The 23,223-nt window shown below is 41.6% G+C and overlaps 1 protein-coding gene across 2 annotated transcripts in view; it reads left to right on the forward strand.

Annotated features, from left to right (window-relative positions):
• PRRC2A (proline rich coiled-coil 2A) overlaps positions 1-23,223 on the forward strand; it is an 89,942-nt gene that overhangs the window by 19,135 nt on the left and 47,584 nt on the right. For both annotated transcript variants that reach the window (XM_089659132.1, XM_089659133.1), the window contains exons 2-7: positions 4,260-4,397; positions 7,929-8,106; positions 19,821-19,920; positions 20,107-20,179; positions 22,374-22,517; positions 22,756-22,937. In XM_089659132.1, coding sequence (XP_089515258.1) covers positions 4,286-4,397; positions 7,929-8,106; positions 19,821-19,920; positions 20,107-20,179; positions 22,374-22,517; positions 22,756-22,937 — 789 coding nt within the window. In that variant the 5' untranslated portion in view covers positions 4,260-4,285. The remainder of the gene's footprint in view (positions 1-4,259; positions 4,398-7,928; positions 8,107-19,820; positions 19,921-20,106; positions 20,180-22,373; positions 22,518-22,755; positions 22,938-23,223) is intronic.

Below are 23,223 nucleotides of genomic sequence, written 5' to 3' on the forward strand. Positions count from 1 at the left end.
AGAGTGTGACAGCACTGAAAGCTGAAAATTGGTCTGGGCAGGATGGGTGTAAAAGTGCCCGGTATTGAGGTGGTTATAAAGAGATAGATATATATATGTGTGTGTATGTATGTATGTATGTATGTATATGTATATATATATGTGTATATAGAGAGAGAGAGAGATAATTATATATATGAGAGAGAGAGGTGTGTGTGTATATATATACTGTATGTGTGTGTGTGTGTGTGTGTATATATATATATATATATGAGAGAGATATATGTGTATATATAGTGTGTGTGTGTATACTGTATCTACACAGACATGCACACAGTTGGGACCCATGTATGTACATACCTATTGTGTGGCGTGTTAAGGAGGTCTCTGCAGTTTTAGATGCAGCGATCCCCTACAGTAGCTGTCAGCATATATTCTCCTCTCCCTTAGCCTGTTTCTCTTGCTTTTCCATTCCAGTACTGTAGCCTCAGAAAGGTTCTTTGGCTTATGACACTTCCGTGAGTGTCAGAGGATCATGTCCCCCGTTGTGCGCCGTTCTTTCTCTGGCCTCTGTGACAAACGCGGATGTCAGACCCCTGCCCTTCTTGCCAGTCTCCCACCACACTGTCACGTAACAATCCCACTCTCAGCTGCACCCTCCACAAAGATTTTCCAGCTCGCAGGACCACAGTCTAGGTGCCAGCAGTGAGCGTAATTGTCACTGGGTTAAATTACCTAAGCAATTAACCCTTTAAACTCCAAACTTCTACCAGATAGCTTTGGGTCTATCAACCCTTCACAATATTGGCAAGAACAAGTATGAAAAATAAACGTCTGTACACACTGTCACCACAGACAGGTATATTCAGAGATTTATCATATACAGTAGCGCTCTTCAAGAGACGGGGATTCTTTGTTTGCATTAGTGCAGTTAGAGACAATTTCAACACCTTTCAAAATAGGGTTTAATAATGAAAAGGTCAAAAGAGCAGTGTGCCCGAGCTGACAGGGAGGAGGACTGTTAGTGAACAACAGTTTTCCCTGTTAGATCTTCAGAATTCACCGGGTGCCAGTGAGTAATTACCGGCCGGGACAGCCGCTGCCTCTAATGATGGTGCAGGTAGGGCGTGTGCGCCCCTTACCCGGAAATGCAAAATCACGTGTGTGTGTGTGTGTGTGTGTGTGTGTGTGTGTGATTTTGCGCACTCTTTCCAACCTGTAGCAGTATTTCTGCTATTGGGTGGTTGGGAGGCGGTTAATGCTGTGACAGTGAGTGAGGAAAGGACTGCCGCTAACAGACAAATCTGTTTACAATGTGATGAGCTGTGATTGGACACAGCTGATCACATGGGAAAGAGCTGCTATGATTGGCCCTTTACCTCGATCTGTGATCAGCTGTGTCTGAAGGACACAACGATCACAGGGGTCCGGGGTTCTGGGAGGACATCAATAGATGCCCCCCCCCCCCCCCCCAGGACTAGCCAACCGCGTTATAGCCTTCATTTGGCTATAGCAAAGTTGGCAGCTAGGTAACTGGGAATGCGCTGAAAAAAGACCAGGCGCCTTGACACAACTTCTAGTCACCATGACTTCCTGGAGCCTGGGATTTGTCGAGTCCTGTGTTAAATATTTATGTTTCGTAATATTTAGCGCTTACATTTTGCGTTATTTTTGTTTTTTGCAGGCTATCACTGCACCAGAAGGCACACTGCAATATTGTGAAACTATTAAAACACTCTAGTATGCTTTCATTCACAAAACAATCTCACTCTGATTAAATGTTACAATTTATTTACATTCCTGAACTCAGAGGAGAACTTTTTCACACTGATACATTGTATACTTTTCACTTCCTGGCCGGAGCAGAGTTCCTTTAATTATTTTGTACATTTCTAAAATAATGCCAGCAATCCCCAGGTAATGAATGTTTGTTTTTTGTTTTTGTTTTTTTTTGTGAATTGACTTTAATAATTTACTTTTTTTTTTTTGCAGTAGTAAAGGATTTTAACAAATGTGTTGTATTTACCTCACATTCAATATTTTACTTTGATGAATTGTCGCTTCTATTATCTCATGCAATATTTCCAAAAAATTAGTTGCGTGACCTTCATATCGCATGCGGTAACAGTTAGTGATTTGACCCCATTGCGTCTGGAAAGACCGTGAGATTATACGATTAGGTTACCCCAAAGACTCTGATAGATGACGCTGATATCCAAAGAGTCAAATGGATCGCCTAATGATGTAATCACCTAAGCAGCCAAGTAATTGTAATTAATGTAACATATTGATAATATCCATTTATTATTGTACTGCGGCGGGGCATTATGATCAGTGTAAGTTGTAAATATGGGTGAAGATCCGCTTTAAGCACCAAAACCACCTTTTGCTCTTTAGACTTTCGGCTCATACTGCTCAGGTGTAATTGGGCCACTAGAAATCTGTTCTCCAAGTGATGTGTGTCCTGGAGAAGGAGGAAAATGTCAGATTATCTTTACCCATTTCTTGAGTCTTTGGATGGCACACAGACTACCACCCTGGATTTCCCTGCATTGATGTTATGTTGAGTTGGACTATACTGAGGGTTGCTTTGGGTACAATATGTAACCTTTCATTTCCTGCCATAAATAGATGGGCAGAGACATTTTTGTAAGCGGTATGGTGTCACTGACTTGAAGGCATTAAATAGGCTTTTTATATATACTTTAGTCCTGAGCATAATAAATCAGTAGACAAAAGTATAAGATGTAGGCTCCTCCTAAATGGAGAGGAAGCATTCGGGCCGACTCTTTAGTTCTGGCAGGAGATGGGGCAGCGCCTGTACTGCTGCAGTACCGCTGCATACTGTATGTATCTGATTCTACTACAGTATATTATGGCACACCCAGCAGCAGCTAGTAATGGAAACAGTTTGTTTTGGCCAGCTTGGACCAAATAAAATATTTAAAGGCAAAGTGAACCTGTAAGTCCAATTCTTGTTGTCCAGCCAAACCACTGATATGGTAGTGGGCAATATTCGTCTGCTGCTGCATAATGTCAGATGGATTTTTCCTGTACATTGAACTGCCCTCCTGTGTCTGTGGATACACAGATTATATCTGAACTCTCTTTACTGCTTGGTAGGCCTCACAAGAGTGAGAATATTCCTGGTGTATGCTCCATACTGACCATGGTTAGCCTCTAGAAGGAGGGTGATGGTTTAAAGTTGAGTTCCGCTCACCCTGTCAAAAAATAAAAGTTAGCAGCTACAAACACTGTAGCTGCTGACTTTAAAAAATGCCACTTACCTGTCCCTCGATCCCGCGTTGTGTCCCCCGCAGCCCGTTTTCACCGGCAGTCCTGTATTCCAGGAGGCCGGCATCTTCAGTGCGGGCACCCGGCTGTGACCGCTTGCAGCTTCACAGCTGGGTACCCATTGCGCATACTCCAGTAGCGCTGTGCTTCATGAATGGCCCTGTAGTCTTCACGTGTCCCAAAAGACTACAGGGAGGGAGGGAGGACACCTTCCGTTTCCAATCGCCTAGGTAATCGGACCGGAAGTGGGAGCGGGTACCTGTCAAATTTCGGGTACCCGCTCCCCACCCACCCCCCAAAGGTGCCAATCCTTAATGGGGAGTGGAGGAGCAGTCCTTTTAACCCTTTGAGGACCGTAAGGTTTTGGAACGCCAAAAGAACCAATTTTTTTGTTTTTAAAGTTCGTACACTTCAGTTGCTGTAACTAAGCCATTTCATGAAATAATTGGCAGAAAGCTAGATCCATTTGTTGTTTGTTGATAAGAACTAATATTTTGACTCAAACAAAAAAAAAAAAAAAAGAGTTTTAAGTTCTTAATCAGATGATACACGCAATTACAAACATGGGACAAATACATCCCTTGGTCCTCAAAGGGTTAAGCAGAACTTCCCTTTTTGGGTGGAGCTCTGCTTTAATCTACTAACTCATTGTGCCATTTTGGAGAGAGTAGTGTCTAAATAGATGTCAGCTTTTCCAAACAGATCCAAAAGACTTGGTGATCAAAATCAGGGGTTTCTGCTGGACATGACAAAGACTACAATCATGGCAACGGTATAGCAACTACCACTGAACCGCTGAAACTGCCACATTGAAGCAGTTGATTTAAATGGCCTGCAATAGCTGCAGATTAGGAATAGTTTGGTTGTAATTGACTCTTTGGCATGGTAGATTAATTGTTTGTGATCTAATAAAGTTTTAGAATTGCTAGATTTAAGTTTTTTTCCCCACTGACTTTTTTTTTTTTTTTTTTCATATGGTTTTCCAGTCCTTACTCAATGAGCTTCCCCCGCAATGTCAGAGCGGCCGGGGCAGAATGCAAAAGGGAAGGATGGCAAGAAGTACTCGTCCCTCAACCTGTTTGATACATACAAGGGCAAGTCCTTAGAGGTGCAGAAACCAGCAGGTAAGAGAATTGTTAGATGGTTTGTTTATCTTTCGGCTCAATGTGATGCCACACGCTGTGGAGTAGTGTGAGACAATTATACAAAAAAGTCCAAATTTGTGCAATAAAGTGCACCATCCAAAAGCGAAATGAACAGTGCAAACGTGCAGCACCTAAGCAATAATCTTGTCTGTTGGGAACCTGGAGGCTAGTGAAGAACTAGACCAGGTGACGACGCTGGACCCTTTGGCAGGTAAGTGTCCTTATACAGTATTTGTAGCTGCTGACATTTAATTTATGTGAGGGGACCGTAGACCACCTCTTTAAAAGTAATTGAAATATTCAGAAAAGTATAGAAAGTAGATTCTTCTGGATTCTTAAGGCGTGTGATGATGTCACGACGATCGTCACATCTGTAGTTTTCCGGCCGTGGACTATGAAATTGCACATGGCGCATTTGTGCCTTTCAGCACATGGAAATGCCCAATAGGTGAAAGGCCTTGCCCCCAAGAAAGAAGATGGTTGGTACTCATTGAATTGAAAGTTACTTTAATACCTTAGCACTGTCCTGTGTGTCTTCACCTGCAGCTAAACTATTGTCCATTGTCTGCAATAGAATCTTTTACCCTTCAGGACAGTTAATGCTTTGTGCTGCACAGTATGCTTTTGAACTGTTAAAGCAAACAGGGTGCATATATAGATTATTATTATTATACAGGATTTATATAGCGCCAACAGTTTGCTCAGTGCTGTACAATATAACGGGAGACAATACAGCAACAATACAGTTCAATACAAGAGGGATCAGAGGGCCCTGCTCCTCGGAGCTTACAATCTAGGAGATGACCTTCATGAACACGACTTCTTTAAACCACCTTCATGAGACATAAGTAGTCCTCTTGGTAATGCTTAAAGGGGGACGGACATTGTTGCAATCATGCCCACAGAGATGGATGCGGTTCAACCATTTTGGCTCCAATCTCCATCTTGGCAAAGGATCCTCCATCTTGTACAAACATATCCCCCTCATTCTCATTCTTCCTCTCTGTTCAGCCACAGTGACATATGGCCTGTGTGTTGGCAGTGTCACAGAAGGCCAGAGCACAGCAGGGAACCCGAGCTATAAAACCCCCAAGGGAGCTGGGGCCTTGCTGTCCAAAGAACCTGTGCAATCTGGCACATTGTAAAAGATAACCCAGGCCTTCCCCTGAGTTCAAACACATTCCAGAGGCGTAGAGACTAGATAACACTTTTAAAATCAATTTTTTCCCTGTGTCTCATATCTTGGAATATGAGAGACTTACATAAAAACCAGGCATATCTTCGGATTGGCCACGAGAAGACAAATCGTTTGATAGGTCACACTCCCTGACTGGAAGACCTAGGAAAGCAGAGCATTATATCTCTTGAACCATGCAAGTGTGTATTTTTTTCATACCTAACCGTTCCTCAGAAGCGTCTGGATAGTAATCTGCCCGCGGGTGGAATGTCACTTGTGCATAGGGAAAGTTATGAGCAAAATATGAACTATGAGAGATTTTGGCTCTAGTTTAGGTATCTCCCTAAACGAGGCATTGGTCCTTGGCTTTAGAGACACCCTCTGCTGGGGGACTACAAAATGGGCTGTCAGGCCTAAGAGAAAAAAGTTGAAGAATTTTCCCTTTTAACATCAGAACCAACTTGGGAGACATGCCCTTTTGCTCTGAAACTTGATCTGCAAACCCAAGGCTGATTGGCAAGTACTTTAACCCTTTAACCTCTTTTCTGTTACCTCTGCTGTGCTGTTGTTCTCTGTATATTTATATATATATTGGTTACATCTTTTTTCTGTAAATATTGCACCCTTTTGACCTTTTAATAATAAATCTTTCCTTTTGAAAGTGTTGAACTGTTTCTATAGCTCTTTATTGCAACTTACGAATTCCTGCCTCTAAAAGAGTGCTACTGTGTGTGTTTAACCCTCCGTATAACTGGTCTGCGGTGACAGTGTTATACAGATGATTATCTCAACCATCCTAGTGTTATTGCTGGTATTGCCGAGTTTCCTCTTTCTCTGTACAAAAAAGAGGTGGTGGCAGTGTGAAGGGTTAATTGCGTAATTAACCTGACCCAGTAACAATTGCATTCAGGCTGCCGGTACATCGATTGGTGATCCATTAGCTGGAAAATCGTTGTGCAGGGTGCAGCGGGGTGTGGCATTGTTACGCACGTGACATCGTTGTTTTAGATTGGCTAGTCCTTCGGTCACGAGTTTGGTGAGAAGGTCAGGGGTCTGACGCCGCGATCGTCACAGACATTAGGAAAAAAAAAAGTTTATAAGCACAAAGCAGTTTAATAAGATTTGGATTAGCTAAGAGAGAAAAATACCTATGTGTCATAGTCCTTTAACCACTTGCCAACCATGCTATAGCAGAACGGATGGCTACAGCGTGGTTGTTCAGTCCTGGGAGGGCATCATAAGATGTTCTCCCGTGCGCCCCGAGCGATCTCCATGATCACTGTGTCCTACAGACACAGCTGACCATGTGATGTGGTAAAAGGCCAATCACAGCAGCATTTTTACCACCTTGATCAGCTGTGTCCAATGAGACAGCAGATCACCGGTAAATGTGTGAGGAAAGTACTGCCGATAACCGTCAATTGTATATATGAAAATCAATCAATCCTGCTGTACTGACTGCCTATCACATTTCTTGAGGCCCAAATAAGTCAGGGTACTACAGATATCCCCCAAATTACCCCTTTTTGGAAAGTAGACAGTCTGAAGTATTTAGTAAGAGCCATGGCGAGTTTTTTTTTTTTTAAGTTGTAATTTTTTTTGTCATTTTGTGGAAAATTAAGAAATTTAAAAAAAAAATTATTTCTAAAGTTTTTATTTTTTATTTTTTTTACATGCGGTCACCAGTTCAGTACAGAGTCATCATAAACTTGGTGTGGCAATGATCAGGGACACTGACTGGTGACAGTACGAAAGAAAATTATTTTCAAATTTTATTTTTTTATTTTTTTTTCTTTATAACACATTGTGACCAGAGTAATATAATGTTATCATAATAACATTGTACTACTCTGGGAAAGTGATCAGTATTTTTTTTTTATACGCATTATGATTGCTTGTAGCAATGAATTTTTACATACTATCACCAGCGCCATCATATAACAGGTGTGGCGGTGATTAGAGGCACTGACTGGTGACAGTTCTAAAAATATATATATATATATATATATATATATATATATATATATATATATAATTTTTTTTTTTTTTAATTTTTTTCTAACAGGTAACATTGTACTACTCTGGGGAAGTGATTTTTTTTTTCTTTGTTTTACACATTATGATTGCCATATGATGTCATTGAACTTCTGATGGGAAAAGGTAATAAGCAGTTTATATTTACTAAATAACTGCATTTCCATGTTCTGTGTACTGTGGGAGACCGGATATAGTGAATGCAGGGTCCTGGGTTTAGTAACACAATAATTCTTTGTTTTGCCCCTTGGACTATTACAGTTATAAACCTAATATTTTAATACTAATTTTCTTCGTAGTAACCCCCCGCCATGGCCTGCAGAGTCTCGGTAAAGTTGCCATTGCCAGGCGTATGCCCCCCCCAGCAAACCTGCCAAGTCTGAAAGCAGAAAACAAAGGGAATGACCCAAACGTCTCACTAGTTCCCAAAGACGGATCAGGATGGGCAAGCAAGCAGGATACAACAGAGCCAAAGAGGTGAGAAGCTGCAATGCTGTCTGTGGTTGAGCACAAGTTCATATTATTCACAAGTGGTATTCCTATTTAGTGATACTTTGTACTTAACCCCTTGACGCCTAATGCACGTAAATATTTGGCGTCTGGGCGTTGATTCCAAGCGGCCGCATATTTGCGTGAAATTAGAAAATACATATGTGCTGAGAGTTTGTGCTCCCAGCACATATTTTCGTGACTCTCGGAAAGGTCCAATCTCCCCTTTCAATCGGGACCTTTTCCGATCATGTGATGGCGAATCACGGTGGTCACATGACCTTAAAACCCCGCCCACCTCCTGGCTTCTGAAACCTATTAAAGGGCCGGGAAGCTCCGGCGCTAAGAGGTTAAAATGGTTGTAAACCCTTACATATACCCAGTGAAGTGATGGGCCTCAGGTGATACACAGAGATGAAACCAATCCTCCTACATAAGTTGTACCTGTTTATTTATAGCCATCTTTCCCCCACATCCATTCAATGTGCAGAATTTACACAGGATCTCTCAGCCCTGAAAAGCAGGGGGAAGAGAGTAGAGGTTACAGCAATGAGGAGAGCTCTGAGAGCTGATTGGAGAAAGAAGACACACCCCCTTGACACAACTCACAGGAACAGAGCTGAGGCTGTCAATCTGCTGGAGATGCCTCTCCTGTCACTATTTTTCCTCTTGGTGTTAGGACAACTTGTTGCTTATAGCAGAAGAATGAAGCAGTGGACAGAAATTACACTTTGGGGTTGATTTACTAAATGTAAATATGCTGTGCACTGCAAGAGTAGTTGCTTTAGATCTGAGGGGAAGCTCTGAAATGAGGCGAACCTCTGCTGATTTCTTTCATCCAATCATGTGCAAGCAAAAATGCTTTTTTTTTTTTTTTTTTTTTTAATTTTCCTTGCATGTTCTCCTCAGATCTAGAGCAACTGCACTCGCAGTGCACAGCCTGTTTGCCTTTAGTAAATCAACCCCTCAATGTTCTTAATTGAGACAAGTACACACCATAGAGCAGAGGTGTCCAAACTATGGCCCTCCAGGTGTTGAGGAAGTGCAAGTCCCATGAGGCCTTGCAAGGCTCTGACATCCACAGGCAAGACACCCAGAGGCATGATGGGACTTGTAGTACTTCAACAGCTGGAGGGCCATAGTTTGGACACCGCTACCATAGAGGGATATTCTTTGTTCATATTTCATGCCTGAGGTTTACAACTGTTTTAAGTAGACCTACTGCATAATCTTGTTTTGGTATTTGGATTCTTACTGTGATGCTAAAATATATCTAAAGTCAAGAACAAAAATAAAATGACAGCGCTAACTTGGTATACTGTGTTTATGGAGAATCAATGTTGTGACTCCAGGATAGGAAGGGGCAGCAGAGCATCTCTCCATCCGCTCATCTCTATAACCTGGTGTGGGGTGGGGGGTGGTAACACTGCTTGAGGTTATAGCGCAGCAGAGGCAGTGTGCACAGGAAGTCAGGAGCTCGCTGGATTTCTGGCCAGAGCGACTGGTGTTTTCCCCCCTTAGCAAACTGATGTAGTGTAACACTTTCAATGGTATATGTTTGGGTTGACAATATAAATATGAAAAGCTCTGTGCCAAAGATATGATAAATAATTGTCCAGCTGCAGTCACTAAACTTACTGTGGCGTGTGCAAAGAAACAGATGTGTATGACCGAGCTCAAAATCTCAAGTGTTAAACTACCCTAAAACAAGAAACATTGTAAAAAAAAATACTATATAAAATGTATAAACAAAATATACACATTCAAAATATTGTGCAGCTCAGTTAACAAACATATCTATAATAATTTAGTTCTAAATTCAAATAAACAAAAACAAAGTCCTTAATGTCCACCATCAGGTACAAAAAATGTGTGTATGTGTGTGTGTGTGTGTATATTACATACATACATCAGGGGTGTGGACTAAATCTGTGTCCCAATCTACTTGTCCAGGTAAAAAAAAAAAAAAATTTTAACCAAAACCATATTTGAATCGGAGGTGCTTTATGGGGTGTCTGGGACTTTCAAAATCAAAAGGGGCTTTATGGCGACTTAAAAGTAATAATTTTAACATTGCACTGTTTATCTCCTCCTCCCCTCCCTGCCTGTCTCCAGCACCGCACCTGGGGACTGGCAGGGAGCATAGAGACCTTGCAGTGCAATGAGCACCGATTGGGTGCTTGTCAGGAAAGGGGAGTATGCGGCTTACCCTTTATCCCTTTTCGCTGCCAGAGCCGTTTTTGTGAGGGGTTTTTGCACAAGTTTAAAAAATCATTTTAGGCCTGAAGATTACACAAACCCCCCAAATATTATATATTATCTGAAAGCAGAGACCCTAGAGAATGAATTGGCAGTTCTTCCAATTTTTTATGTCGCACGATATTACCACAAAGGTCTAGGAAACACTAAATTTCAGTAAAAAATACAAGTTAATTTTAGGGCACAAAAAAAGCAATAAATTACCCTTTTTTTTTTTGGTAAAATATAAAATACTAGGTTGCACTGAGTAAATAGATACCCAGCACATCAAATCTTTGTGCTTTGCTCGTGTAATGGCGACAAACTTCAGTACCGTATATTTTCTATAGGTGACACTTTTAAAGCCCCTTATAGGGCATCAAGAGTGTTATGGAGAATGGTGCTAGAATTATTGCTCTCGTTCTGGCGTGCGCGGCGATATGTGACGTGTATCACAATCAGCGATTTCATGCATAGGCCCCCCAGCATGTGCTTTTACATTTGTACGTGTGTATATGTTTTGGGGCCTCAGTTTTTTTTGGGAGGGGGGTTTGTTATGTGCTTGGGTGTAACTGATGTTTTACAACAAAAAAGAAAAAAAGTTTTGTTTTGTTTTTTTGTTTTTCCTTTTTCCTAAATTTATTTTTTTTCATCACGGGTACAAAGTCCCCTATGTGATGATTTTTAGTGACAGGTTCTCTTTATTGAGACATTCAAGGTCTAACACCCTGGATGCCTCCCCTGAATGTAATGCAATGCACATTGCACTGCATTGCATTCTTTCCCGACCTCGATGGCTGGGAAATCTTTGAACGGTGACCTGGAAGTGGCATCATAACGTCACTCCCGGGTCAGGACAAGAAGGGGAGGTGGTGTGTCCGTCTCCTCCCTCCCCTCAAGCCAACGGCAGTGAGCTGGTCCTGTGCCCGCAGATGGGCAAGCGAAGCCGGGTAGATAGTGGGTGGTTCACGCGTAGGGAGCGGAGGCTGGCACTGTGTGGAAGCAATCGGCGGCAGCGCTGCTGCCCGAATGCCTCCACCTGACAGATGAGCCCTGCTGCTTGCCCGCAGCAGGGCTGAAGGATGGAAAAAAAACTACCTGCCCAGAACTACATGTCCTGGGCGTCGGGCGATATAAATTGAACATCCCTGATACATACATACATACATACAGCAGGTAAAGTAAGTATTGAACACGTCACAATTTTTCTCTACTAGTAAATATATTTGCCATTGACATGAAATTATCACCACATGTCAGTAACAACCCATGCAATCCATACATACAAAGAAAAAAAAACAAATTATGTGTAATGGAATGACACAGGGAAAAAGTATTGAACACGCTAACTGAAATGTATTTACTACTTGGTACAGAATTCTTTGTTGGTAATGAGTTTCAAGAAGCCGCCTGTATGGAGAAACCAGTCGCATGCATTGCTCAGGGGTGATTTTGGCCCATTCTTCCACACAAAATATCTTCAAATCTTGAAGGATCCGTGGGCCGCTTCTATGAACTCTGATCTTTTATTTCTTTCCATAGGTTTTCTATTCGATTCAAGTTGTGTGATTGGCTGGGCCATTCTAGAAGCTTTATTTTCTTTCTTTGAAACCAGTTGAGAGTTTCCTTGGCTTTGTGTTTGGGATCATTGTCTTGCTGAAATGTCCACCCTCGTTTCATCTTCATCATCCTGGTAGATGGCAGCAGATTTTTATTAAGAATGCCTTGGTACACTTCTCCATTTATCTTTCCTTCAATGAAACAACGTTTGCCAGTACCGTATGCTGAAAAACAGCCCCACACCATGATGTTCCCACCTCCATGCTTCACAGTTTGTACGGTGTTTTTGGGGTGATGTGCAGTGCATTTGATCTCCAAACATGGTGTGTATTCCGGCATCCAAAGAGTTTCATTTTGGTCTCATCTGACCAGACTGTATTCTACCAGTATTTCACAGGCTTGTCTAAATGTTGTGCAGCAAACGTTAAACGAGTTTGAACATACTTTTTCTTCAGCAATGGAGTCTTGTGTGGTGACCGTGCATACAGGCCATGGTGGTTGAGTGCATTACTTATTGTTTTCTTTGAAACAATTGTATCTGCTAATTCTAGGTATTTCTGAAGCTTTCCACAAGTGGTCCTTGGCTCTTTCTACAACTCTTCTGATAATTCTTTTCACTCCTCTGTCAGAAGTCTTGCGAGGAGCACCTGGTCGTGGCCGGTTTATGGTGAACTTATGTTCTTTCCGCTTCCAAATTATGGCCCCAACAGTGTTCACTGGAACATTCAGAGGTTTAGAAATCTTTTTGTAACTAATGTCATCAGTATGTTTTGCCACAATAAGATTGTGAAGGTCTTGAAAGAGCTCTTTGCTTTTACTCATCATGAGATGTTTCTTCTGTGAGACCTTGGTGATGAGACACCTTTTTATAGGCCATCAGTTGAGCGTGAACCAGCTGATAATTTGTAATGACAAGGGGCAGGAATGCTTTCTAATTACTGATGCATCTCTATGCATTTTTGTACCTCCCTTTCTTCATGTGTTCAATATTTGTTCCCGTGTCATTCCATGTTATTACACATAACATAGTTACTTAATTTTTTAACTATATTGCCAACAGTATTGGGACACCCCTCAAAGTCATTGGTGTTCCAATCACCTCCATGGCCACAGGTGTATAAAATCATCACCTAGGCATGCAGACTGCTTCTACAAACATTTGTGAAAGAATGGGTCGCTCTCAGGAGCTCAGTGACTCCAAGCATGGTACCGTGATAGGTTGTCACCTGTGCAATAAATCCATCCATGACATTTCCTGGCTACTAAATATTCCACGGTCAACTGTTAGTGGGATTATAACAAAGTGGAAGAAACTGGGAACAACAGCAACTCAGCCACCAAGTGGTAGGCCACGTAAAATGACAGAGTATTTGAGAAAAATGTATTGGTACTTGTACTCAGCCTTAAAAAAACTAGTATCGGTGCATTATGATTTTATGATTTACTGCTGCTCAGAAGCTCTGGGCTTCAGCAAAACAGCCTCCAGCTAGAAGAAACAGAAGGCAAGCTGTAGGCAATTTCCGGCGCACACTAATTTTGGTAACATAATTATTCATGTGGAGTGTATGTGTGTTCCTTGCTAAAGAATATTACTTTTTATTAAGTTGTTTTGGATAAAGTTCCGGTTTAAATTAGATTTTTAAAGGAAACTACTCAGAAGTATGGCAGCTGCCATTGTTGAATCAGTTTTAATGGTTGGAGCTCTAAAACTTGGTGTGTCGAAACCAGCTACATGTCAAAATATATTCAGTATATACAAACCCATTCCAAGGTGTTCACTCTCTGACAGTGGAACCAAGGATCAGGATGACAACTCTGAAGCTTGCATCTTTAAAACCAAGTCAGCAGTTGCACGTAGACTAATTTTATTTAAATATGTTACCCCAACATTTCATATTCCTGATATGTGCTTGTTGTACCATGTAAAACAATAAACAAACAGAAGGCGCCGCCATCTAAGTGTATCAATTTAATTGTAAACAAGTAAAGGGAAGGGTTAAAATGCACTCACAAGGATGAGAGTAAATGGGCATATCATCAATCCTTATTCGCTGGCAAGCCTCGGTGGACAGCGGGTTGGTGGAGGGATGAGATGTATCCTTGAAACAGAACACAATTCCATTCCAAATATAAATGGATGGAAAATATTTTCAAGAAAAATTGGGGAATCTTGTTACAGGACCCTATTTTGAAACACACATTACCTCCCCAGGCTATGTTCTCTTATTGTAAGGCTCGTAATATAAAAAGCCAGGTAGCTCCAAGCAAGTTGCAAAATCCAGTGCCCGTTGGCCGCACGACAACCAGCTTCTTCTCCAACTTATCGGGAATGTATAGATGCAACAAGAAAAAATACCTAACGTGCCTTTGTTCCTAATGGCCTCAAGAGTTTTGAGGCCAATGGTAAAAATTATTCCATTTCCCATTTCTTCACGTGTTCTACAGATTTTATTTACGCCCTCGGGTGCCCTTGTGGTCTACTTTTTATTGGTAAGACCATCAGAGCCCTGAGGACAAGATTTTGAGAACACAGGAGAGCCATCAAACAAGGGGCTAAAGATAACAATAACAAATATGGTGTACCCAGGAACTTTCTACAAGTGTATGCCAGATCTACATTGGGACTACAGATCTCATAAAGCAGATCTCTAATACTTTTCCCCAAAGCCGAAAGGTATAAAAAATTGTGTGAACAGGAGACATATTGGATCATCGCATTGAATACCCTTACACCAGCAGGGCTAATTCAAGAGGCAGAAACCAGTACTATCATTTAGTTCCATTGTTTTGACAATTAAATTATATTTAAGCTATATAAAGCCTTTTATAATATTTATACTGTTATTTTATATATATATATATATATATATATATATATATATATATATAGTCATTTCTTTCCCTCCTAATCTATCTATGTACAGAGAGCAAATAGCAGACTCTTCTTGGTATGTTATTTACATCGTGATCTTCATTTTAGGGGCTAGAGTTCCCCTTTGGGTTTTTTCTTGTTTTGGGTTTTTTTTTCCCTCGTTTTATATAGTGCCTAATCTAGTTCTGTTTATATTGAGTCAAACGTTTTCTGCACTACTATTTGTATCATCTATTTTTAATTTTATTTTCATTGTTTTATTTTTTTTGCGCTAGAGCTTCCCTTTGTTTTTTGGGGTTTGTTTTTTTTTTTTTAAAGTCATGCACATAGTATTAATTTATTCAGTCAGTTCCACCCAAATTATTTAAGCCTTATCCGCCCATACGTAACTATCAATAGTATTCCATGTGTGCTACATTTCCCCTCCTCTTCCTCTTTCAGTGACTAATAGCTATCTTTTCCTCCCTTTCCCTCTCATGGTTTGACAAAGGAGCAATTGTGGGCTCCGAAACATGTCACCACCCATCGCGCTTTGATGTCAATACGTCCAGACGTCACTTCTGATTCTGGTCCTAGCGCTGGCTTGTGTTCCAGTGTAGCTATATTTGCTGCTGGAGGAAGACCCAGCCTATCATATGGACTTAATCTGCATTCTGACAGAGTCCAGCTTTATTCCACCTATCCTGCAGAGCTGTTTTAAAGATGCATCTCATCCATCCATCCACCCGCTGTCCACTGAGGCTTGCCAGTGAATAAGGACTGATGATATGCCCATTTACTCTCATGCATTTTAACCCTTCCCTTTACTTGTTTTTAATTAAATTGATACACTTAGATGGCGGCACCTTCTGTTTGTTTATTGTTTTATTGCACAGAGATATACAATACCCTGTTAGAAGAGCTGCAGCCATTCTAGAAGTGGATGAACACACTTGGATCTACCATACAGAGACTACAGCTTCTTGCTTGGGACCTAATCACTCTTTTCTCCATTTGCACTATAGAGTTTTTTTTATGTTTTTGTTGTACCATGTACTTGTATTAAAAAGTATCCTGTTCTCTTTGTATTGCTTCCTATGTGTAAAATATTTGGTATTCCTGCCAGTCCTTCTGCTTTCCTATTTTAAACTGACCTCACTAGGCATGAGAGCTCAGCGTGGTCAGTTTTCTAGGTGTGCTAGAACAGCCTGCTTGTCCTCCAATGGGCAGACTTGTGCTGTCAACCCCCCCCCCCCACTGGGAAGATCAATGTCCTGTTGTCTCTCCCCCCCCCCCCCCAGTTCTTTCAGCCCCTTATGCAGCTGAGAACACCAATTATGTAACCACTTAGAAATATAAATAAAGCTATACAGTGGGGAAAATAATTATTTGATCCCCTTGCAGATTTTGTAAGTTTGCCCAATTACAAAGAATTGAAGGGTCTATAATTTTTGTCATTGGTGTATTTTAAATGATAGACATAGAATAATAGCCAAAAATCCAGAAAAAAACACATTATTATTATTATACAGGATTTATATAGCACCAACAGTTTGCTCAGCACTTTACAATATAACGGGAGACAATACAGCAACAATACAAGAGGGTTAGGAGGGCCCTGCTCCTTGGAGCTTACAATCTAAGAGGAATAAAAATGTTTTAAATTGAGTTGCAGTTCAGTGAGTATGATAAGTCTTTGATCCCCTACCAACCAACAATAATTCTGGCTCCCACAGACTGGCTATGTGCTCAGGTGGTACACAAATTAGTTCTGTCAATTTAAGAAGGTGCTCCTAACAACAACTCGTTAATTGTATAAGACACCTGTCCACAGAATCTCTTTGTTCCATTTAAACCTCACCACCATGGGCAAGACCAAAGAGCTGTCAAAAGATGTCAGGGACAAGACTAGACCTGCACCAGGCTGGAGTTGGCTACGAGACCATCAGCAAGAAGCTGCGTGAAAAGAAGACAAGTGTTGGAGCGATTATTCGTAAATGGAAGAAATACAAAATAACCATCAATTGCCCTCAGTCTGGAGCTCCATGCAAGATTTTGCCTCATGGGATAAGGATGATTATGAGAAAATTCCGAAATCAGCCCAGAACTGTACGGGAGGAGCTTGTGAATGATCTTCTCGAGGCAGTCGGGACCAGTTACCAAACAAACCATTGGTAACACAATAAGTTGCCATGGATTGAAATCCTGAAGTGCCCGCAAGGTCCCCCTCCTCAAGAAGGCACATGTACAGGCCTGTCTGAAGTTTGCCAATGAATATCAAAATGATTCAGAGAAGGATTGGGGAACGCACTGTAGTCAGATGAGACCAAAATTGAGCTCTTTGGCATTCCTCTTTGGAGGAAGAAAAATGCTGACTTTGACCCTAAGAACACCATCCCTACAGTCAAGCACGGAGGTGGGAACATTATGCTTTGGGGCTGTTTCTCTGCTAAAGTTACAGGCCGACTTTACCGCATTGAGGGGACAATGGATGGGGCCATGTATTGTAAAATCTTGGATGAGAACCTTCTTCCCTCAGCCAGAACACTGAAGATGGGTCATGGGTGGGTCTTCCAGCATACCGCCAAGGCAACAAAGGAGTAGCTCAAGAAGAAGCATATTCAGGTGATGAAGTGGCCTACCCAATCTCCAGACCTTAATCCTATAGAAAATTTATGGCGGGAGCTGAAACTTCGAGTTGACAAGCAACAGCCCAGAAACCTTAACCACTTCAATACCGGGCATTTCCAGCCCAGGCAATTTTTCAGCTTTCAGCGCTCTCATACTTTGACAATTGCGCAGTCATGCAATGCTTTACCCAAACTAGATTTTTATCATTTTGTTCACACAATTAGAGTTTGCTTTTGGTGGTATTTAAAGTGTTACTAACCCCACAACAGTAATATCAGTCTGTATTTGCAGTAAAGCGTGCTTGTTATACTCATTGAGGAACCTAAGGGGTTAATCCTCATTGTGTAAAAAGGCTGTTTGATCCTGAGTTCTCTGATCCTCCCTTTTTCCAGTGATTCCCTCTTATCTCCTGATAAGACATATCATGTGGAGTCACTCTGCACATGCTCAGTTTGATGTGTATTGCTAGAGAGGTTTTTTTTTTGTTCTTGGGAGAGTACATGTGGTCAGCACAGGGCCAATCGGCCAGGGGTTCTGCATCCTCCTAGAGCAAAATGAAAACTCTTCCTACAAGCTTTAACATGTGCTATGCTGGACACTGATAGAAGTCACAAGATCGTTCTAACTGCTGATGAGAAAAGGTATTTAGCAGTTTATATTTACTAAAATAATGTCATTTCCATGTTCTGTGTACTGTGGGAGACCAGATATAGTGAATGCAGGGTCCGGGGAGACCATATATAGTGAATGTAGAGTCCTGGGTTTAGTAACACTATTAATTACCACTGGGATTTATATTTTTATTTTTTGCTAAATTAAGGAAAAAAGACTGGAGACTGTGAAAAAAAAACACTTTTATTGTTTCTGTTTTTAGATTTTGCAAATAACCGTTCTTCATAAATTTAGGCCAGGATGTATTTTGCTACATTTCTTTGGTGAAAATCACTCAAACCAGTATTTATTTAGTCGTAGGAAAGTTATAGAATTCATTAATATATCTGAAAATCAATCAATCCTGAGGTACTGACGGCCAGTCTAATTTCTCGAGGCCCCAAAATGGCGGGACAGTACGGATATCCCCCAAGTGACCCCTTTTTGCAAAGTAGTCTGAGGTATTTGGTAAGAGGCCTGACGAGTTTTTTGAAGTTGTAATTTTTTTGTAAATTTTTTGGAAAGTGAAGAAATTAAAAAAAACACACAAACATTTTTTCACAATTTTTTTTCTTTTAAATTTTTTTACATACGGTCGCCAGTGCAGTACAGCGTCATAATATAACTGCTGTGGCGGTGATCAGGGACACTAACTTGTGACAGTATGGGGGGAAAAAAAATATTTTTTTGATTTATTTTTTCTTTTTTTTTTTTTCATAATACACTGTGACTAGAGTAGTATAGTGTTACCATAGTAACATTGTACTACTTTGGGGAAGTGATCAGTATTTTTTTTTTTTTTACACATTAGATTGTTTATAGGAAAGAATTTATTTGCTATAAGTAAGCATTTAACTGAATGAAATCGATTCATTCAGATTTTTTTGTTGTGATTATCTGTGATTGGCCACAGCTAATCATATGACACAGATGGGCTGTGATTAGCCCAGTCCGTACATGTGATAACTGACCAATCACCGCTAGTGACACAATTGTACACAGTGGATGGCATGAAAGGAAGCCATCCATTGTTTACAATTGTCATGTGATCTGCTGTGATTGGTAACAGGGTACTTGCAATGGGCCGGTACACAGATCTGTCATTGGCTGTGTCCAAGGTACACAGCTGGTGACAGATCTTGCCACGGTCCGGGGAAGGACGTCATATGATGCCCACCCAGAATGACGAGAGTCCCGCTTGGCCATCATTCTGCTATTGGCCAGGCGGGAACAGGTTAAGGATTTGGAGAAGATCTGTAAAGAAGAGTGGACCAAAATCCCGTCTGAGATGTGTGCAAACCTGGTAACCACCTACAAGAAATGTCTTACCTCTGTGCTTGCCAACAAGGGTTTCTCCATCAAGTACTAAGTCATGTTTTGCTTGGGGATCAAATACTTATTTTACTCATTGAACTGCAACTCAAATGATAACATTTTTATCATGTTTTTTTTTTCTGGCTTCTTGGTTGATATTCTGTCTATCATTTAAAATACACCTATGATAACAATATAGACCCTTCATTTCTTTGTAAGTGGGCAAACTTACAAAATCTGCAGGGGATCAAATCAATTATGTTCCCTACTGTATGTAAAAAAAAAAAAAAAATTACACACACTATATATATATATAATCATTTTCTCTCTCTCCACACACACACTAATCTATATATATATATATATATACTCACACACAAACAGTAAGAGTTTACATGTACTTCACTTTTTTCTTTATTTTAATAATTTTTTCCAAATCCATTCTCTCCCACTTCAGTACCGATGTCTCTCCAGCAGTGCAGCAGGAGTCGCAGCCACCGCTGGCTTCACAGACGTCTGCATCAAACCAGTCGAAGCGCCCCCCAGTTCCACAAGAGGTAATGTCATGTAGCTCTTTTTATGAATCTTTTTAGGAATAGCTTGTGCCCTTCATATTAAAATCCAGCCATAGGTAATCTACAGAAAAGTGGAGTCACCTTATACAAATAGAAGATATTGTTTTTTTTTTGTTTTGTTTTTTATCTTAAATGCATTTGCTTAATAATGCATTTCTTTTATTTCAGCCCCCCCAACCAGCCGCCGTCGTGGTAAAGACTTGGGCACAAGCCAGTACCACACTTGTAGCACCAGGAGATGGTATGTAACTCATAACATGCACATTACTGGTTCAATGTAATCAAAGACCATAACCTGGTCACCTGTGCACCCTCCAAAATATATTGGCATCTGCTCCAGTTGACCAGCTCAGTCTTAACCACTTCAGTACCATGCTATAGCCAAAAGACTGCTACAGTGCGGTTGTCTAGTTCTGGGTTGGCATCCATGAACGTCCTCCCAGAACCTTGCCCCCAGGGCACGCTCTGTGACCTCTGTCTCCTTTGGACACCACTGATCACAGGTCAGGGTAACGGGCCTATCACAGTGGCCTTTTACCATGTGATCAGAAGTGTTCAGTCATAGCTGATCACATGCAAACGGACTTGCTGGCTTTCTGCAGTCCTTTCCTCCCATACAGTGTCTTTGATGAAAGGAGAGCCAATAACTGGTAAGTCTTATCAGTACATGGTATAAACTGATAATCAGGGCACTGATCATCAGTGCAGCCCCAGCAGTGCAGCAGATCAATGCCATTCTGTGCATCCTCATCAGCGCACATCAGTGAAGTAGAAAAATTACTTATTTTAAACTAAGAAACGTTTGGTTTTTTCCACAAAATATTCTTTTTTTTTTTTTCCATTTGTTTAGCAAACAGTAACAAATCCCACTATTGATTAACCACTTCCTGGCCAATCAGTGATCACATGATCGGGACCGAGGTCCCGTCCTACGATCGGTGTTTCACTGTGTCCTGAGGACACAGCGGGCACCGGATCGCAGTGCTGCGCGCACAGCTAGAAAAGGCGGGTGCCGTTTATGAACGGCAACCCGCCCCTGGAGTGCCACCGCCCTGCCGTTTTATAAACAGCAGGCAGACGGCAAGTGGTTAAATACCTCCAAAAGAAAGCTATGTCTGTCTGAAAAAAATGCTAAAAAATGTAATGGGTACAGTGTTGCATGATCATGTAATTGTCATTCAAAGTGAACTTAAAGCTGAAAATTGGCCTGAGCAGGAATGGGGTGGAAGTTACCGGTATTGCTGGTTAAACCATCCGGTCTAAGGCTCACCACACACAATAAAATGAATTTGATACTTTAACTGCTTTAACCATTTCTATCCATAGGACGTACCCATGCATCTTTGGATGGGAGCGGTAATATCGCAGTCATGGGTGCAGCTGCTCCAAGTTGATAATAGCATTGGAATTATGGTGGCATTTAGCGCCAAGGAGGGCGCTAAAAGTAAGAGCAGGCACCACCGTCAATCCCTGGTCTTGGTTAAATAACCTGCACCCGTATGGATTTAATTTAAGGTTGAGCAGTTAATAATAATAATGTTTAAAGGTTGTTTTGTCGTGGCCAATGAGAGACCCAACTGTAGGAGAGCCTGACCTATAGTCAGCTGCAGATAATGGTTTCCATCTTAAAGCAGAGTTCCACCCCAAAGGGGAACTTCCACTTTAAAGATTGGTTCCCCCGCTCCCCATTAAGGATTGGCACCTTTGGGGGCCCGAATTTGATTGCCTAGGCCAGGGGTGGCTAACCTGTGGCTCTCCATCTGTTGTGGAACTACATTTCCCATGACGCATTGCAAAGATGGGAAGTTACTGACTTGCAGAGGCATGATGGAACTTGTAGTCCTGCAGCAGCTGGAGAGCCGCAGGTTGGCCACCCCTGGCCTAGGCGATCGAAAGCGGAAGTTGTCCTCCTACCCTCCCTTCCCGAAGTCTTGTGGGACACGTGACGGGTCCCAGAAGACAACGGGGCCATTCAGGAAGTGCAGCGCTACATGTGCATGCGTAGTGGGCACCTGGCTGAGAAGCTGCAAGCTGTCACAGCCGGCTGCCCACACTGAAGATGCCGGCGCCTGGAATACAGGACGGCCGGTGAAACTAGCTGCAGCGGGGGCAACGTGGGATCGAGGGACAGGTGAGTAGCTGTTTTTTAAAAGTCAGCAGCTACAGTTTTTGTAGCTGCTGACTTTTTGTTTTTTAACAGAGTGAGTGGAACTCTGCTTTAAGGAGGTCATTGAATAGCTCTGGTGAGAATTTGTTTTTTAAATAATGATCTATAAAGTTAATTTGATCTGTGCAGCATTATCATTTCATCAGATATGGAGTGGCAGTCTCCTCTAAGCGAGGCCATGCCATGTTGCCTGTCCATATATTGTAATGAGATGAATATACTGTAATTTGTGTAATCTTTTTTTTTTTTTTTTTTGCTGTTATTGTAGGTGGAAAGGCATCAAGCCAACTGTCGCCATTCTCTCGCGAGGAATTTCCAACCCTGCAGGCGGCTGGGGACCAGGACAAAAGTGGGCACGACCAGAGCACCTCCGCTGTGTCGTATGGGCCAGGACCAAGCCTCCGCCCCCAGAGTAAGGCCGATGTTGTGCATGGGCCTCCCATCATGCTGGTCTCCTAGAATTTCTTTTATTGTGTAACCAGTCAAGTTATAGGAGAAGCCTTGTAACAGGCTCTTGAGTTATCTAGTCTAACAAGAATTGATCCTCTAGTGTCCCCTTTTTGTCAGATCTGGTTATGTTTTCCACTTTTGTTTGTCATGGGCTGTTATGTAGTTGATGTTACTGAGTATCTACTGTTTCTTCTTCACAGATGCCACCTCCTGGAGGGATGGGGGCGGGAGGGGGGGGCTGGCTCCAGGCTCCCTGGATGGCGATGGCCGTGAGCTTCCTGACACGGCACACGCCCCCAGCAATGAGCCAGCCCCCCGTCCAGGGCTACCTCCCCCTGCTCCCCAACAGTTCCCTCCATATCGGGGGATGATAGCACCATTTGTGAGTATAAAAACATCTTTTTGCTGTTCTTTTCTTGTTTTTTCACGTCTATATATTGGTTTACAGAAGTTGTTTTTTTAATTGCAAACATTTTATTTCATAGTTTCTTTTAAAATTAACAGTCTTTTGCTTTTCTATGTAACACTCTTTTAACTGTTGAGTATTATTGGTAGCAGCAGATATGTGTAGTTACAACACTTTTGTGGTATTGTATATCAACACATATCTTTCTTCAGCATGATTATACTACAGTAACAGGTTCTGACTGTGCCGCCACTCAACAGTG

Source organism: Staurois parvus, unplaced genomic scaffold, assembly GCF_062004578.1.
Source record: "Staurois parvus isolate SC_StPar_1 unplaced genomic scaffold, SC_StPar_1.0 ptg001133l, whole genome shotgun sequence".
Taxonomy (NCBI): Eukaryota; Metazoa; Chordata; class Amphibia; order Anura; family Ranidae; genus Staurois; species Staurois parvus.